The 18,200-nt window shown below is 46.5% G+C and overlaps 1 protein-coding gene and 1 long non-coding RNA gene across 4 annotated transcripts; one reads left to right on the forward strand and one right to left on the reverse strand.

The window, feature by feature from the left end:
* Positions 1-68: 68 nt before the first annotated feature.
* SMIM29 (small integral membrane protein 29) lies at positions 69-2,681 on the reverse strand. Of its 3 annotated transcripts, none has more exons than XM_023624754.2 (5): positions 2,553-2,681; positions 1,397-1,500; positions 1,114-1,139; positions 677-782; positions 69-552 (listed from the first exon to the last, which is right to left on the reverse strand). In XM_023624754.2, exons 2-5 carry the CDS (start codon positions 1,445-1,447, stop codon positions 487-489), a joined length of 249 nt encoding a protein of 82 aa, XP_023480522.1. In that variant the 5' UTR covers positions 1,448-1,500; positions 2,553-2,681; the 3' UTR covers positions 69-486. The 3 variants fall into 3 exon arrangements, with proteins under 3 accessions (XP_023480522.1, XP_023480521.1, XP_023480520.1); XM_023624753.2 differs by having other exon boundaries at positions 677-743; positions 1,337-1,500; XM_023624752.2 differs by having other exon boundaries at positions 1,337-1,500.
* Positions 2,140-14,025, forward strand: LOC138919640 (uncharacterized). The gene is made up of 2 exons (XR_011430011.1): positions 2,140-2,262; positions 10,817-14,025. It is a non-coding gene; the product is annotated as an uncharacterized lncRNA (long non-coding RNA).
* The last annotated feature ends 4,175 nt before the right edge of the window (positions 14,026-18,200 follow it).

Genomic DNA, 18,200 nt, shown 5'->3' on the forward strand with positions numbered 1-18,200 from the left:
GAGAGAGCAATGGAGCCAGCTCCAGGGAGGGCAACTTCAGCCCCTCTCGAAGAAAGGAGCCACACCCCTAGCCACAAAACATTTTATTTACAAAATATATATACTGAATACTATACATCAGGCCCTGCCATCATGGGAACAATGCCAAAGCCAAGTCGGGGAGGGCTAGAGAAAGGTGCCCACGGAAAGGGCAAAGCTCTGTTTCCTGCCACCCTTCCACCCCAGAAGGAAAAAGTTCCCATTATCCCTGGGAGTGGGTGGGAGTCCACAAAGGACTGAAGGCCCAGTGGAGAGAGGTGATGGAGGCTGGTGCTCTGCAGGGGCTTAGGAAATAGGTGCTGCTGGGCACAGCCGGGAGGAGGAATGGAGACCCAGTACCCAACGGGGGAGCTGGGGGAGGGCAAGTGGGAGGGGGAAGCAGCATACCACAGGGCCCTGGACACTCCAGGACCCCACGGTTCTGAAGATCAGGGCAAGGGGGTCGGGTCATGTCTTGACATCCAGCAAGGGCATCCGCTTGTGCTGGTAGCCACTCTGCCAGCCGTGTACCACCTGTGTGGGAGGAGACCACAGGACTGGGCTCTGGGCCCTGGCAGCCTTGTAGGAGGCAGCCCACTAGCCATGGCCCAGGTTCCAGGGGTGAGGACAGAGCAGACCCCCCTCTGGTGATGCTCACCTTGGGGTCTCCCACATCAGAGAGCAGCTCCTGCTCAGCCTCATGTAGCTCCTCAGCAGGGTCATAGCTGTACATGGGGAGCAGGTGATGGCGAAGCCGGTCCACCCTGGGGAGCAGGGGAGGGGGCTCAGCCCAGGGGGCCCACTCCCTTCTTCAAACACCTGACTAACTGTCTCCACCCCCAGCAAGGGCACGTCCAGTGGGTGCCTTTCAAGACACAATAGGGCTCTAAGAATACATGCCCCATTCTACAAGGGGCCTCTCACCAGTGGGTAAGCTGAGTCGGGGCAGGAAAACCTAACAATGGGGTGTGGGGAATTTGGGGCTTGTATCAGGATGGCTGAGGGCATCTGACATGTACACAGAGAACTCAGATCCTATGGGAAGAAATCTAAGCAGGATGGAGGGGAGGTAGCAGTGGGGACAGGGACACTCACCGCTTTTTCTTCTGGACATACATTACCTGTAATAGAGACAGCACTGTGGAGGCTGCTGAGCCCAGCACGGCCCACAAGGGAGAGGGACCCACCTCCAAACCCTCCACTCCCGTTAACAGCAGGACAACTGTGATGCTGTGTGCAGGCTGGACCAGGCCCACCCCCCCAGCCCTGCCTTAGCAAAGGTGTGGGCGTATATGTGTGTAACATGGGGGCTCCTTACCACAGCCACCACCACCCCGACCAAGGTGATGAGGAAGAAAGGCCCCAGCACATAGCCCACCATGGAGTCACTGTTGGCCTGGGGGGCATTGGGAACTGTGGTGTTCCTCATGACATCGGCAGCATGGGCAGAGGTGCCTCGGGAGGGCGCCTCCACTGGGCTCCCTGGGGAGGAGGAAGGGAGGTTGTCAGTTTCACCCAGGGTGATGGCCAGGCTCTGGATCCCTCCCAAGAGCTGGCGATACATGAAAACTTAGGTCAGGTACTGGGACAAGGGGTCCTCCAGGTCAACCCTTGCTAGGCTTAACCCTCCAATGACTCTCAGCAAATACTGGTGTAAAGGGCACCAAGGGGAGGCCCAGACCCAGGGCCTGAGACCTGCCCAGCTCCTATCCCCAAACCAGGGTGGGGCCTGGCTCAGGTGCTGGCCAAACATTTGCAGATCTCAACTCCTGGGGAAAGGTTAGATGTAGGTTCCCAGCTCCTGCCAGCACCTATGCAGTGGAGCAAGATGGGGAGATAAGGTAAAAACACGAGGTCTTGCACTGTGGCGTAGGGAAGGCCTAGGAGCATTTGCAGGAGCCAGCCTCAGTCTGGTCCAATAGCCACACTTCAAGCTATAGGCCCCATGCCCTCCTTGTCCCTGGTGTCACTCCAGACCTATAGCCTAGACATCCTCTACTCCATTGGTCTCATGTGCCAGGGTGGGCACAAGTGGGCAGAGCTGGACTGCATCTGCGAGGTGATGTCACCTCCCTCTGGTCCCCACCCTGGGCTCGGCCCAGGTCCCTCCCCTCTTGGCCTGGGCTGATAGGCGGAGGTGGAGAGGATCAGCTCCCACCGACAGAGGCAAGGAGACTGTCCATGGCCGGCTGCACGAAGATGCCCCAAGAGCCCGGTTCGCCTGGGTCTCCATCGGAGGGCAAGGTATGAGCTACCTGTCCCGGTGTCCGTGGGGACACTGGGCTTGCCCAGTTGCATGCACATCGTCCCATGGTCGAGGGGACATGCCGAGGTGGGGAGGGTGTCAGGTCGCTCCTTGGATGAGGACCAGCAATAGGCGAGCGGGAGGTGGTTCCTGAGCGCTGGGAGGCTCAGGCCGAAGGAGAGGTATTTGTGGGGAGCGCAGAGGGGCCCGGGCATCCTGGAATCCCGGCACCCACAGGCGTGGACCCGCGCCGGCGCTCTGCAGCCCCTCCAACCCGGCCATGCCTTACCTCCCGCCGCTGCAGCTCGGACAGTAACGCCCTCGGTTGGCTCCCGGGCCCCGGAAGAGCCGGCAGGCGCGTGATCAAAGGACCCGGGGAAATGGGCGGGGCTTCAGCCGAGGGGCGCAGCCAATCCGGTGGCGGAAGGCAGCCGGCCCGGAGACTTCTGGAGCGGCCAATCCGGAGGCGGGGGATGGGCGGTGCGACGGCGGGCACGGCCGGGCTGCAGGGCCCACCCCGCGGCGGCAGGGGGCAGCCGAGGGCCACGCAGCGGGGGGAGGAGGCGCGAGCGGGGCGGGGCTTCCCGGCGGTCCCCGGGCGGCCCGGCGGAGCGCCGGCGCGGGGACTCGGCGTGCGGCTCGCTCGGCGCTCGGCCCTCGGCCGGGGCGGGGAGGGGCCGGGCCGCGCTCGAACGGGCAGAGCGGGCGGGCGGCGACTGCGGCGCGTCCCTTCGCGGCAGGCCCTGCCCGGGAGCCCAGCGCCCCGGCGGCGTCCGTGGAGCCCTCCCAGCGCCCAGCTCGGCCCCGGGCTGAGCTCGCCCCCGCGCAGCCCCGGACCGCGGCCCGCACTGCCCTCTCTGCGCCCGTCCTCGCGTCCGTACGGCAGGCTGTGGGGATCCGACGGGGACGCAGCAAGGGGCCTAGCGCACAGCGTGCCCCGCGGGCTCAGTTCCCCGCCAGCCTCTTCCCGGTTTTCGGGGGCACTGACGGAGCGGGGGTCAAGGCCCTCTGGGTCACGGGTAACTGGCTAAGTAGATACGCTTGGGTCGAAACCTCCGTGGATCGATAGTGTGTCACATTTACTGGAGAAATCTGAATAAGACTGGTGGACTTTACCAATGTCATTGTCCTGGCTGTGATATTATACTATAGAAGTATAGTATACTTCCAGAGAAGGCTGGATGCGGGCAATCTGGCGCAGTGATCCACCTGGGAGCCAGAAGGCAGGCGGGGACTCTGGCCTCTTGCCTCTAGACACCACCATCCGTGTGGTGGGGAATCAGAGAGCGGGAAAGGAAGGAGAGAAACGCCTGGGTCTGGAGGCTCCAAGGCAGATTTCCTGGTGTCCTAAGGCTTTTAAGTCTAGAGAGTAGGGAGCCCCCCCATCCCAGGCTTGTGTCAGTGCTGGGGCAGAGGGAGGAGGCCACCCCCCAGGCAGGGCCCTCCGCATCTCACAAGAAAGTGGGGGTCAAGGACAGGTTTTAGAACCCAGGCCTCCTTGGCTGCCCACACACCCAACCTTTGTCCCCATCCTCAGGGCTTCCAACCACATACCTTGAGGGCCCTCTAGAAGCAGGCCTAGTGGTCACAGCGGCCAGGCCAGTGTATGGAAAGGGCTGAGGTCTCAGGGTCGGAGACTCAGCATGGTTTTGCTTCCCATATTCCCAGGTCAGAACACCATTCTGAGCTAGGCAGGGCAGGTGTGGCAATCCCAATTTACAAACCAGTAAGCTGAGGCCCAGAGCAGTGTGATGACTTCCCAAGGCCCTTAGTGTGATCAGCAAGGGTAAGGCAGAATGGGATGACAGGTGGGCCTCGTCCTGGACAGCTCTGTGCTGGCAAGTGCTTCAGGGCTGCATTTGTGGCCTGGATTGTTCCTATGATGAGGCTTCAGATCCCATGAGGGTACCCTCAAGCCTAGCCAGGGAACACTCCAGCCCTCCCTGTCCTCTTCATGCAGCTGCCACGTCAGGAATGGGAGGGATAGGGTAGGGCTGAGGTTGCTCAGTGCCACCCTGACAACTTTTTAAAATTTTTGTTGAGGAAGCTTGGTCCTGAGCTAACATCTGTGCCCATCTTCCTCTACACATGAGATGCTGCCACAGCATGGCTTGATGAGCAGTGTGTAGGTCCCCACCTGGGATCCGAACTGTGAACCATGGGCTGCCAAAGCACAGCATGCAAACTTAACCACTACGCCACGAGACTGGCCCCTGATCAACTTTTGACTCTCCCCTTATCCAAACCACTATGGTTAGTGCCTGGGCTTATGTATCCACTCCCACTAATGCCTCAATGATCCTTGTGACCTCCCTGCTCCAGACTCACCGAACAAATCATAAAAGCAAGACCTGAAAAGATCAAATTGTTGATGAGTAATTTAAATGCATTCCACAACAAAGCTCAAGAAGGTTTATAGGAATGCAAAAATATCCAGCCCCCAACAAGGTAACATTCATAATGTGTAGCATCCATTAAAAAATGGATCCATAAGAAATACTCAGGCATGCAAAAAGGCAGGAAAACAATCTATAATGAGAATGTTCAATCAATAGAAACTGACCCAAAACTGACACAGATGTTAGACCTAAGGAGGACAGTGAAACAGTTATTAAACTGTATTCCATATGTTCAAAAAGTTAAGGAGAGACAAGGAAGATATAAAAAAGACCTGAGCTGAATTTCTAAAAATGAAAACTACTATAATGTCTGAGATGAAAAATACACTGGATGAGATTAATGGCAGATCAGTTATTGCAGAAGAAGAGATAGTGAACATGAAGACACAACAATAGAAACTGTCCAAAATGAAACACAGAAAAAAGAATCTAGAAAAATTAGAAAAAAAAAATTAAAAGAGCATCAGTGCGCTGTGGGCCAATTTCAAGCAGCCTAATATATGGGCAATTAGAGGCCCAGGAGCACAGGAGAGAAAGAGGGGACAAAGATATTGGAAGAAATAATGGCCAAAAGCTTTCCAAACTCAGTGAGGACTATCAACCCACAGATCGAGAAAGCACAACAAATTCTAAGCACAAGAAACATGAAGAAAACTGTACCAAGGCACGTCATATTCAAATTGCTCAAAATTAGTGCTAAAGAGAAAAATCTGTAAAAATGTTATATCCAGAGGAACAAAATTAAGAATGACATCAGATTTTCACCCAAAACAATCCAAGTGAGAACACAGTGAAGCAACATCTTTAAAGGACTGAAAGAAAAAAGCTTCCAATCTAGAATATCAGGCAAAAATATCTTTCAAAAACAAAGGTGAAATAAAGACAACTTCAGATAAACAAAAACTGGAAGAATTCATCACTAGCTGACCTTCACTCCAAGCAATGTTAAAGGAAGTTCTGCAGGCAAGAAGAAAATGGTACCAAGTAACAGTATAGACCTGCCCCAAGGAATGAAGACCTCTGGTTATGGTTAACTACAGGAGTAAACATATAAATTTTTTTATTACTTAAATCTTTTAAAAAGGTAACTGTTAAGAAAATGATAATGTATTGTAGAGTTTGTGCAGCCAGAACATTTACCAAGATAGACCATATTCTGGGTCATAAAACAAGTCTCAAGTTTCAAAGGATTCAAGTTAACATATATGAAAGTAAAATATATTACATCAATAGCATAAAAGCAGGACAAGAAATGGAAATACGTTATTGTAATGTTCAGACATGCATGAGGTTGTATAATATCACTTAAAGGTGGACTCTGGCAAGTTAAAGATGTATACTGTACACCCTAAAGCAACTAATAAAATAGCAGAGTTATACTTAATATGCCAACAAAAGAGATCAAATGGAATAAAACATACTCAAGTAATCCAGAAGGTGGCAGAAAAAGAGGAGACAAGAACAGATGAGACAACTAGAAAACAAATAGGATGATAAACTGAAACCTAACTATACCAGTAATCACATTAAAGGTAAATGGTCTAAACAACTCAATTGAAAAGCAGAGATTGTCAGAATGGATAAAAAAGCAAGACCCAATTATATGCTTCTCACAAGAAATGTACTTTTTTTTTTTGGATGAAGTTTAGCCCAGAGCTAACATCTGCTGCCAATCCTCCTCTTTTGCTGAGGAAGACTGGCCCTGAGCTAACATCATGCCCATCTTCCTCTACTTTATATGTGGGATGCCTACCACAGCATGGCTTGCCGAGCAGTGCTATGTCTGCACCCAGGATCCAAACTGGCGAACCCCGGGCTGCCAAAGCAGAACATGCACACTTCACTGCTGTGCCACTGGGCCGGCCCCCAAGAAATGTACTTTGTATATAGAGACTCAAATAGGGTAAAAGCAAAAAGGTAGAAAAAGATGCACCATGTTTATGCTAGCCAAAAGAAAGTTGGGAGGGCTATAATATCAGACAAAGTTGATTTCAGAGCAGAGAATATTACCAGGGATAAAAAAGGTCAGTTCATAATGACAAAGGGGTTAATTAATCAAGGACATAAAAATCCTAAATGGTCATATGTCCAATAAGAGAGCTTCAAAATATTTAAAACAAAAACTGATAGAACCGTAAGGAAAAACAATCGCAATTATAGTCAGAGATTTCACTACTACTCTCTCAGTAATTGATAAAACAAGTAGACAAATAATCAGTAGGATATAGTAGATTTGAACAACGCTATCAATCAACTTGACCTGATTGACATTTATAGAATACTCCCCCTAACAATAGTAGGATACATATTCTCAAGTGCACACAGGGGGGCCAGCCTGGTGGCGCAGCAGTTAAGTTTGCACGTTCCACTTTGGTGGCCTGGGGTTTGCTGGTTTTGATCTCTGGTGTGGACCTATGCACTGCTTGTCAAGCCATGCTGTGGCAGGCATCCCACATAGAAAGCAGAGGAAGGGGCCAGCCCAGAGGTGCAGTGGTTAAGTTCTCATGTTCCACTTCCGCAGCCCAGGGTTCGCTGATTCAGATCCCGGGTGTGGACATGGCAGTGCTTGGCAAGCCATGCTGTGGCAGGCGTCCCACATATAAAGTAGAGGAAGATGGGCATGGATGTTAGGTCAGGGCCAGTCTTCCTCAGCAGAAAGAGGAGGATTGGCAGCAGATGTTAGCTCAGGGCTAATCTTCCTCAAAAAAAAAGAAAGAAAGAAAGAAAGAAAAAGCAGAGGAAGATGGGCACAGATGTTACCTTAGGGCCAGTCTTCCTCCAAAAAAAAAAAAAAAACCCTAGTTTAAGTGCACACAGAACATTTATCAAAACAGAGCATATTCTGGGCCTTTAAACAAGTCTCAATAAATTAAAAATAATTCAAGTCATACAAAGTATGTTCTCTGATCACAATGGTTATATTAGAAATCAATAATAGAAAGACCCTTGGAAAATCCCCAAATATTTGGAAACTGAATAACAAACCTCTGGATCAAATAACTAGAAGATATTTTGAACTGAATAAAAATGAAAACACAACATATCAGAATTTGGGGACACCTCTAAAACAGAGAGAGAAATTTATAGCATTAAATGCTTATTTCAAAAAAAGAAAGATCTCAAGTCAATGACCTCAGCTGCCACCTGAAACCAAAGTATGCAGAAGAAAGGAAATAACAAAGATCAATGCAGAAATCCATGAAATACAAAACAGAAAAATCAATGAAACCAAAATCTGCTTCTTAAAACGATCAAGAAAATCGATAAACCTCTAGCCAGATTGATCAGGAAAAAAGAGAGAAAATACAAATCACCAATATCAGGAATGAGAGCGGTAAAATCACAACAGATTCTGCAGATTAAAAAAAATGAAGAAGAAAGAACTATTGGGAACAACTTTATGCCAATAAATTCAACAGCTTAGTTGAAATGGAGAATACATGGAAAGACCCAAATTCCCAAAGTGCACTTAAGAAGAAGTAGGTAAATTTATAACTATCTGGGTTGAATTGATACCATCTTAGCTTCAACAGCATTCAGTAATTCCTCCTATCCAATTTCATACCCCACTTATGTTACTGTTACATATTCATCTTTCTACAGTGTGTATATTTACATAGATTTATAATTAGTTTTATGCATCTGCCTTTTAAGTCATATAAGAAACAAAAAAGAGGAGTGACATACCACAATACAGTAATACTAGTTTTATATTTACCCTGTAGTTATCTGTACCAGTGATCTTTACGTCTTCATATGGCTTTGAGTTATTATCTAGTGCCTTTTTGTTTCAGTCTGAAGGACTCCTTTTAGCATTTCTTGCCGGGCATGTCTATTAGCAACAAATTCCATTAGGTTTTGTCTGTCTGGGAATGTCTTAACTTCTTCATTTTGAAGGACAGTTTTTCTGGATAAAGAATTCTTGATTGACAATTTTTTTCCCCCATCAGTACTTTAAAGATATCATCTGGGGCTGGCCCGGTGGCGCAGCGGTCAAGTTCACGTGTTCTGCTTCTCGGCTGCCTGGGGTTCGCCGGTTTGGATCTCGGATGCGGACATGGCACCGCTTGGCAAGCCATGCTGTGGTAGGCATCCCACATATAAAGTAGAGGAAGATGGGCACGGATGTTAGCTCAGGGCCAGCCTTCCTCAGCAAAAAGAGGAGGACTGGCAGCAGTTAGCTCAGGGCTAATCTTCCTCAAAAACAAAAAGATATCATCCTACTGATTTCTGATGGTAAATCAGCTGTACCTTAGGATGTTAACTATAATTCCCATGGTAACTACTAACAAAACAATTAGGAAATATACAGAAAAGGAAATGAAGAGGAAATCAAAATGGTACACTAGAAAAAAAAATCAAAAACAAAGGAAGGCAGTATTGGAAGGATTAAGGAACAAAAAAGACATGACATATAGAAAATAACACTATGGCAGAAATCCTTCAGTATCAGTAATCATTTTAAATGTAAATGGATTAAACTCACCAATTAAAAGACAGAGATTGATGATGGTGCACAACATTATGAATATACTTAAAGCCACTGAATTGTATATTTAAAAATAGTTAAAATGGTAAATTTTATGTATATTTTACCACACACAAAAAAAGACAGATTGGTAGAATGGATTTAAAAATGATCTCACAGGACTTAAATAGACATTTCTCCAAGAAGATATACAAATGGCCAGTAAGTACATGAAAAGATGTTCAACATCACTAATCATTAGGCTAATGCAAATCAAAACCATAATGAGATACCACTTCACACACATTAGGATGGCTATTATTTAAATAAAACAGAAAATAACAAATGTTGGTGAAGATATAGAGAAATTGGAATTCTCGTCTACTGCTGGTGGGAATATAAAATGGTACAGCCACTACAGAAAACAGTAGGCTGGTTCCCCCAAAAAATTAAGAATAGAATTACCATATGACCCAGCAATTCCAGTTCTGGGTATATGCCCCAAAGAACTGAAAGCAGGGGTTCAGACAGATATTTGTACACTCATGTTCACAGCAGCATTCTTCACAACAGCCAAAAAGTGGAAACAACCTGAGTGCCCATCAACAGATAAACGGATAAACAAAATATGCTATATACCTACAATGGAATATTATTCAGCCTTAAAAGGAATGAAATTTTGATACGTCTACGACATGGATGAGCCTTGAAGACATTATGCTAAGTGAAATACAGGCATGCCTTATCTTAGTGCACTTGGCAGATAACTGAGTTTTCTACAAGACCCTCCACCAGCACACAGATTATGACTTGCTGAAGGCTCAGGTGATGGTTAGTATTTTTTAGCAATGAAGTATTTTTTAATTAAGGTATGTGCATTGTTTTTTCAGACATAATGCTATTGTACACTTAATAGACTACAATATAATATCAACTTTTTTTGAGGTAACATTGGTTTATAACATTATATAAATTTTAGGTGTACATTATTACATTTCGATTTCTTTTTAGACTACATCATGTTCACTACCCAAAGACTAACTACCATCCGTCACTGTACACATAAACAGTTTTTACAGGCACTGGGAAACCAAAACATTTGTGTGACTTGCTTTATCGCACTATTTGCTTTATTGCGGTGGTCTGGAACTGAACCTGTAACATCTCCTCGGTATGCCTGTAAACCAGTCACAAAAGGACAAATGCGGTGTGATGTCACTTACATGAGGTGCCTAGAGTGGTGACATCCACAGAGACAGAAAGTTGGATGGTAGTTGCCAAGGCATGGGGAGAAGTGAGGGGTTACTGTTTAATGGGTATGGAGTTTCAGTTTGGGAAAATGAAAAAGGTTCTGGAGATGGATGGTGGTGATGGTTGGACAACAGTGTAGTTAATGCCATTGAACTGTACACTTAAAAATGGTTAAAAATGTGAGAAAAAATCCAAATATATGCTGCTTGCAATATACCCATTTTAGACCCAAAGACACAAGTAAGTTGAAAGTGAAAGGATGGAAAAAGATATTCCACACAAAAAGTAACTAAAAGAGAGCTTGCGTGGCTATACTAATATCAGACAAACTAGATTTTCAGTAAAAAACTGTTATAAGAGATAAAGAAGGACATTTTATATTGATAAAAGGGTCGATTCATGAAGAAGCTATAACAATTATATATGCACCAACAGGGTACCAAAACATGTGGAGCAGACGCTGACAGAACTGGAGGGAGAGACACACGGTTCTACAGGAATAGCTGCAGACTCCACACGCCACTGTCAGTAATGGACACAACACCCTATCCAGAAGACCGATAAGGAAAGAAGAGCGCTGGAAAACGCTACAAACGAACTAGACCCAGACACACACAACACTCCTCCCAACGACAGAATAGACATTGTTCCTAAGTACACAGGGAACATTCCCCAGGACAGACCATATGCTAGCCACAAAAGAAATCTTAATAAATTAAAAAACCTCTCAACAAAGAAAAGCCCAGGAACAGATGGCTTCACTGGTGAATTCTATGAAACATCTAAAGGAGAGTTAACACAAGTCCTCCTCAAACCATTCCAAAAAATTGAAGAGGAAGGAACACTTCCGAACTCATCCCAGCTCAGTATTGCCCTGATACCAAAGCCAGACAAAGACACAAAAGAAAAGAGAATTACAGGTCAATGTCTCTTATTAATATAGATGTTAGGTCATAAAAGAATTCTCCATAAATTTAAATTTAAAAAGGATTGAAATCATACAAAGTATCTTCTCTGACCACATGGAACAAAGCTAGAAATCAATAACAGAAAGAAAACTGGAAAATTAGCAAATATGCAGAAAGTAACACTCTAAAAAACCAATGGGTCAAAGAAGAAACCACTAGGGAAATTAGAAAATATATATATATATATTTTTTTTTTTTTTGAGGAAGATTAGCCCTGAGCTAACATCTGCTGCCAATCCTCCTCTTTCTGCTGAGGAAGACTGGCCCTGAGCTAACATCTGTGCCCATCATCCTCTACTTTATATGTGGGACGCCTGCCACAGCACGGCTTGCCAAGTGGTGACATGTCCGCGCCTGGGATCTGAACTGGGAACCCCAGGCTGCTGATGCAGAACATGTGCACTTAACCGCTGTGCCACCGGGCCAGCCCCAGAAAATACTGAGACAAAGGAACACATACCAAAATTTAAGGGATGTAGTAAAAGCAGTACTCAGAATGAAATTTATAACTGTAAATGCCTACATGAAAATAGAAGATCTCAAATCAACAACCTAACTTTACACCTTAAGGAACTAGAAGAAGAAGAGCAAACTATACCTAAAGCCAGCAGAAAGGCAGGACATAATAAAGATTAGGGCACAGGTAAATGAAATAGAGAATTAAAAAACAAAACAGAACAGTAAAAATCAACGAAACCAAAAGTTGGTTCTTTGAAAAGAACAAAATTGACAAAACTTTAGTTAGATTGACTAAAAAAATTAAAGAGGCAAATAACTAAAATCAGAAATGAAAGTGGAAACATTACTCCTGACTTAATGGAAATTAAAAAGATTATAAAAGAATGCTATGAACAATTGTATGCCAACAAGATAATCTGGATGAAACAGACAAATTCCTAAAAAAACACCAATTATCAAAATGGGCTTAAGAAGAAATAGAAACTCTCAACAGACCTATAATAAGTAAGGAGATTGAATCAGTAAACAAAAACCTCCCAAGAAAGCAAGTAAATGCCCATCAAATGATGATTGGATAAAGAAGATGTGGTGTATATATACAACGGAATACTACTCAGCCATAAAAAATGACAAAATCGTCCCATTCACAACAACATGGATGGACCTTGAGGATATTATGTTAAGCGAAATAAGCCAGACAGAGAAAGACAAACACTAGGATTTCACTCATATGTGGAAGATAAACTAACACATGGACAAAGAGAACTGTTCAGTGGTTACCAGAGGAAGGGGGGTGGGGGTGGGCACAAAGGGTGAAGGGGCACAGCTATATGGAGACTGACAAAAATAATGTACAACTGAAATTTCACAATGTTGTAAACTATCATAACCTCAATAAAAAGTAAATAAATCAAAAGTTTTTTTTAAAACCTCCCAACAAAGAAAACTCCAGGACTAGATGGCTTCACCAGCCAGTTCTACCAAATATTTGAAGAATTAACATCAATCCTATTCCAACTATTCCAAAAAACAAGAGGAAGGGAACACTTTCTAACATGCCAGAGAAAGATTCTGTAAGAAAACTAATATTCCTTATGAATACAGATACAAAAATCCTCAATAAAATACTAGGAAACCAAATCCAATCGCACATCAAAAAGGATTATGCACCAGGACCAAATGGGATTTATCCTAGGAATGCAAGGGCGTTCCAACATAGGAAAATCAATGTCATATACCACATCAATAGGACAAAGGAAAACAACCAGACAGTCATTTCAATAGATGCAGAAAAACACCTGACAAAAATTCAACACTCTTTCATGATAAAAACAACTCAGCAAACTAAAACTAGAAGGATAGGCTTTTCAGCAAATGGTGCTGGAACAACTGGACGTCTACATGCAAAAATTATCAACTTGAATCCATACCTTGCAACATATATAAAATTTATGATGTATGATTCTATTTATACAAAGCTCTAGAAAATGCAACAAACCTATAGTAACAGAAAGTAGACTGGTGTTTGCTTGGGGATGGAGGTGTGAGGGTCAGGAGAGAGCGATCCCAAAGAAGCACAAAAAACCTTTCGGGGGTGATGGATAGGTCCATTACCCAGGTTGTGACAGTTTCACATGAACACGTATGTCAAGGCTTGTCGAACTGTACACTTTAAATATGTGCAGCTTATTGTATGTCAATTATATCTCAATAAAGCTGTTTTAAAAAATGTGGTGAATAAAGAATGCCTTAAAAAAATAATGGAGCAAATTAAATTTTAAAAAAATAATAATGGAGCACCTAGGGAGTGCTTAGTGCATATTTATTTTATAAATGAGTTAATGGAGTTAATGACAGGTGAGTCAATGGGCCAATGCCCAGGGATTGGGAAGGGGTGACACACTAAGAAAGAGGATCCAAGACTGCAGCAGAATCTTCTTGGCCACCATCATGTTGCCCGGGCTCACCCTTGCCAGGCTGCCCCAAAGTGCCCTGACCCCACTACTCACTACTCTTGTGGCTTCAAGTAAGTCACCCAACATGGTGGCATCTCAGAGTCCCGAACTCCACAATGTAACTAATAATATCCACCTCATAAATAAGATGATTGTTGACTGAAAGAAACAACATATATGGGATAAATATTAGATCCATAATAAAGGGACTATTTCTGATTGCAAAAACACATTACTATCAAAAGTTGGAAAATATACAAAATGACAAAGAAGAAAATTAAATTACTCATAATCCCAGCTTCAGAGGGTGCTTCCTTCCAGGTTTTTCCTTCCACAGGCTCACGTGTTTTCTGAAGCTCCTTGGCATTCTGCACGCAGCCAGTCTTCCCGCCTCCAGCCTTGACTCCAGCCGTCCTTCTCACTCCCAGAAGCCCACTGTTCCCTTTCAGGAGAGCAGCGCAGGGGCCAGTCCAGGAGGGAGGAGTCCAGGGGAAGCTTTTAAGGAGATACTGGCCAGTGGAGCCGGGTCTGCCTTGGCCCCCACGCCAAACTGGGATAAAGGTCAGCCGGGTTGAGGCAGTGGGGGACCCCACAGTCCCCACCCCTGCTGTTGTGACATCACTGGCGGTCTGAAGAGGTGGGCCATGGAGCCCAGGGCCATCAAGGATTCCAGCAGCAGGGCCCCTCCCCGTCCCTGCCTCCGCCAGCCCTGCGCCTGCCGTGATGGTGCCCAGGTTCCTCTCTGGTGCTCCCACCCCAGGCCCCCTAACTGCAGGGGTCCCCCTCCACACAGGTGATTTCTCTATAACTAACAGGAGGTTCACCCTCCTTCCAAAGCCAGGCAGGGCCATGCTGGCAGGTGCGGGCGCCATGTTGGGCCTGCATATCCAGAGGGCATAAGTGAGGAGGGTCCTGAGGGAAGGGGTGGTCAGAGGGAACTCCTGACGGGCCAGCCCCCGACAGCACCAGAGGCCTGCCTGGCAAGGGATTTGCTTCCCTCTAGCTGTCCCTCACCCTCCGAACCTGTTCCACACCCAGCCCGTTTTTCTGTTGTCCTGCAGTCTCCTCCAGGCTTCAGCTCCCTCCACAACGAGGTGGGGATCAAAGTACCTGCCGCTCAGGGGAAATGTGAAGGTCAGGGGCCTGCCCTCTGGCCCTGTACAGGCAGTAGGTGTTCAAGGAATTGTCTCAACTGATGGGAGAGTACTTTGTAAAGTGGAAAGCACCAGTTAAATATGACCTGTTATCACTGGTCCGCTCCAATCTCTCACATCACGTACCCCCAGGTAGAACCAATTCCCCTCGACTCCACCCCGAAACTGCAAATCTCAGGACTGCCCCTTCCTTCTGCAGTCTCAGCCCCAATCTTCCCTTGCCCGCAGGAAGTGACCAGCCTGCCAGCAGCTCCTGCTCTAGGCCTGGGAAGGCTCACAGGATTCTGGGCCGAAAGATAAGGGGAGTAGCAGGAACTAGGGGTTTCCTCTTCCTGAAAAAACATCTTCCCCTCTAACCCCCAGACTCGAGGCAGGAAGAAAAGGCCAGGGCAGGGGCCTCAGAGGAGAGGCTTCTGTCGGGTTTCTTCTGATTGGTCACTGCCGTGCTGGCTGCACATTACCCTCACCCCAAAGGGAAGAGACTCTACTATGGCGCTCCCCTGTCCCTCCTACTCCAAGCTTCTCCCTCCCCAGATCCCTGAGGACGGCTCTGCATTTGTTTGCAGGTTTGGGGGAAAGTGAAGGGGTGTGTGTGGGGGGGGGGTGAAGAGGACAGGACACTGGGCATACATGTCTTGTGCTGTGGATATTCCCAAAATGCCATTTGGCTCTTTGTTTCCTCCAACCTCCATTTCCTAGGTAACTGCTCTGAACCACTTAGCTGGATACCAAGAACAGAGATACTGGGGCATGTACAGCAGTAACAGAGCCCTGCCTAGGGGAGAGGACCTCTCTCTTTCCCAAAAGGAGGGCGCAGCAGCACATGCGAATTGTGAAGCAGTGCGATGGCGTGTGACGCATCTGGAGAACTGCAAAAAGTTCTCTGGGGCGAGGGGAAAAGAAGGGCAAGGCAGGCGGCAAAAAATGAGTCTGCAGAAGTGCGCAGGGGCCAACTCACAAAAGATAATGGGTACTAATCTAAGGAGCTGGAACTTTACTCTGAAAGCTATGGGTAGGTGGAGAACCAGAAGTGTTGCCAGGGACACCGTGGGGGACGGGGGTCAGTGAAGTCAGATGAGAAGACAAGTGCCTTTGCACTTGTCAAGGTGGCAGTCCCCAGCCACTGATGGGAGCACTGGAGGCTCAGGGAAGGGAAGGCATGAACCTGTGGCAACCCCACGGTAAGTACATGGTGTTCTCTGGGCAGGCTCAGCTCTTGTATAGGAGAGGATAGGAATGGATGGGCGAATTCAGGGTTGGGATTCTGTAGAAAGACTGCAGGGCAAAGCTATCAGGTCAAGAAAGATTGAGTACATAATGGCGAACAAGTGTGTGATGAAGTGATGGGCACGAGGTTAGACCTGGCACTGGCTGGCTGAGTTTGGTGGCCAGAGCAGGATAAGCATTTTTAAAAAGATATTTTCATGTTAACATGGACAGAGGAGCTGGCTATTTACAGTACGGCTAGAGATCTGTATTCTTCGCTTAGGGTTCCAAACTAGAACACTGGTGAAAAGGAAGTCACTTCCTCTGCCTCCCCTGCAACCCTTCTTATGAGGTGTTTGGGGAGCAGATGCAAATCCAGCCTCCATTCACCACCTCCCTGTCTTCAGTTTCTGCTTTGTGGGGTCCATCTTACCCTCTAAAGTGACCAGGAGAGAGAAGTACCAAGCAGGTGAGAGGGCAGGTTCTGGCATCAGACCCCTCAGGTTTGCCTACAGTTCTTCCATTTATTACCCGTGTAACCTTGGAGATATTACTTATCTTCTGTATTTTCTTCTAAAAGTTTTGTGACTCATTTTGCACATTTGTGAATTTATTTTCATGTATGGTGTGAGGTAGGGATCTAATTTTATCCCTTTCCATTTGGCTAGTCAATTGTCCCAATGCTATTTACCCCACCCTTTCTCCATTCAGATGCACATTTCCTCTGGCTCTTACCGTATTCCCACATACCATAGGTCTACTTCTTGGTCCCCGTTCTATTCAATTTCCTAATTTATTTCTATCTATCTGTTCTCATTTATTACATTGTTTTAGTTACTACATCTTTATGGTAAGGCTTGATACTGATAGAACACAGGACTTCCCTCGTAGTCCTGTGTTTTTCAAAATAGCCTTAGACATCTTTGGCACTTTAGCCTATGATTTTTAGAATTAGTTTGTCCAGTTCCTTTAAAAAGTAGCTTGTTTCCTTAAGCCTCCAGTTCTTTCACCATACAATGGTGATGATCACAGGTCCTATGCATCACAGGACTGCAAAGACTAAATGTAAGCAATGAACACTCTGTCCGGAGTTAAGGCCTCGAACACGAGGGGCAGTCAGTAGATAGTAGTATCATCTTCCCCAAATGCCCAACCTGATGCAGTCATTGCTCTGTTTTAAAATCTTTGTCGGCTTCCCAGTCATGCAGAGTAAAGTTCGAACAGCCTGCCAAGCCACCTGACCCCAGCTGACCTTTCCCGTGGCACCTCCTGCTTCTCCCTCCTCCCTGCTCACCATCACTATCACGTTCCAGCCCCAGTAAACTCGCTGTTACCGGAGCACAGCGCCCTGCCTTGCACATGCTGTCCCCTTGGCCGAGAATTCCTTCCTCCTCATGAATCCTCTCAGATGATGGCTCCTCTGGGAAGGAGTTTGTCACTCCCTCGGCCTTCTTTTATTCCATTTGTCACTTTGCGTTGTGATTATTTGTATCTGCCGTGACTTATTTGTCTTATTTAGTGAATTTAGCACAGCTCTTGGCATTTCCCAAACAGGTGTCACTCACAGTCACCATTTAATGAGCACACACCAACTTTGGCATTGCATACACTCCTTCACCTATTTAACGCTCACAATCACTCCACAAAGTCGACTTCTTCCTCACTGAACAGGAGGGAACACGGATGGTAACTTCTCCTAGATCACGGAGCTCGCCAACAGCTGAGCTGAGACCTGAACACCGGTCTAATTCCAGCGCTCACACCTTCTCTTGTAGTAGGCAGCCTTGTGACGAATGACTGAATCCTTCACTCCATCCCACCTTTCCATGGTCCTCCTGCCCAAGGTGTCTCCAACATCGTCCCCTCTCATGCCACCCCCCAATGGCTTACCTCCCAAGCTGTCATCTCTCCCGTTTCATGCCATCTGTCACCCAAGCAGACGCCTTTGTGAGGACTGCATGTCCTGGGTTTAGCATGTTGCTGGTATTCAGGACACAGAACATGGAGCCTCATGGCTTCATCCTCAGATTCTGAGATGTTAGCTGGGTATCACAAGACCAAGGAGATAAAATAAACC

This window comes from Equus caballus, chromosome 20 (genome assembly GCF_041296265.1).
Source record: "Equus caballus isolate H_3958 breed thoroughbred chromosome 20, TB-T2T, whole genome shotgun sequence".
In the NCBI taxonomy this organism is placed as follows: Eukaryota; Metazoa; Chordata; class Mammalia; order Perissodactyla; family Equidae; genus Equus; species Equus caballus.

Excerpts from the sequence above, each read along its gene's own strand:
- SMIM29 (XM_023624752.2), bottom strand. The coding sequence starts at position 1,447 with ATGAGGAACACCACAGTTCCCAATGCCCCCCAGGCCAACAGTGACTCC. Across the intron at positions 1,140-1,336 it reads TCGGGGTGGTGGTGGCTGTG|GTAATGTATGTCCAGAAGAA; the intron begins GTAAGGAGCCCC and ends TCTCTATTACAG. Across the intron at positions 553-676 it reads CTGATGTGGGAGACCCCAAG|GTGGTACACGGCTGGCAGAG; the intron begins GTGAGCATCACC and ends CCTCCCACACAG.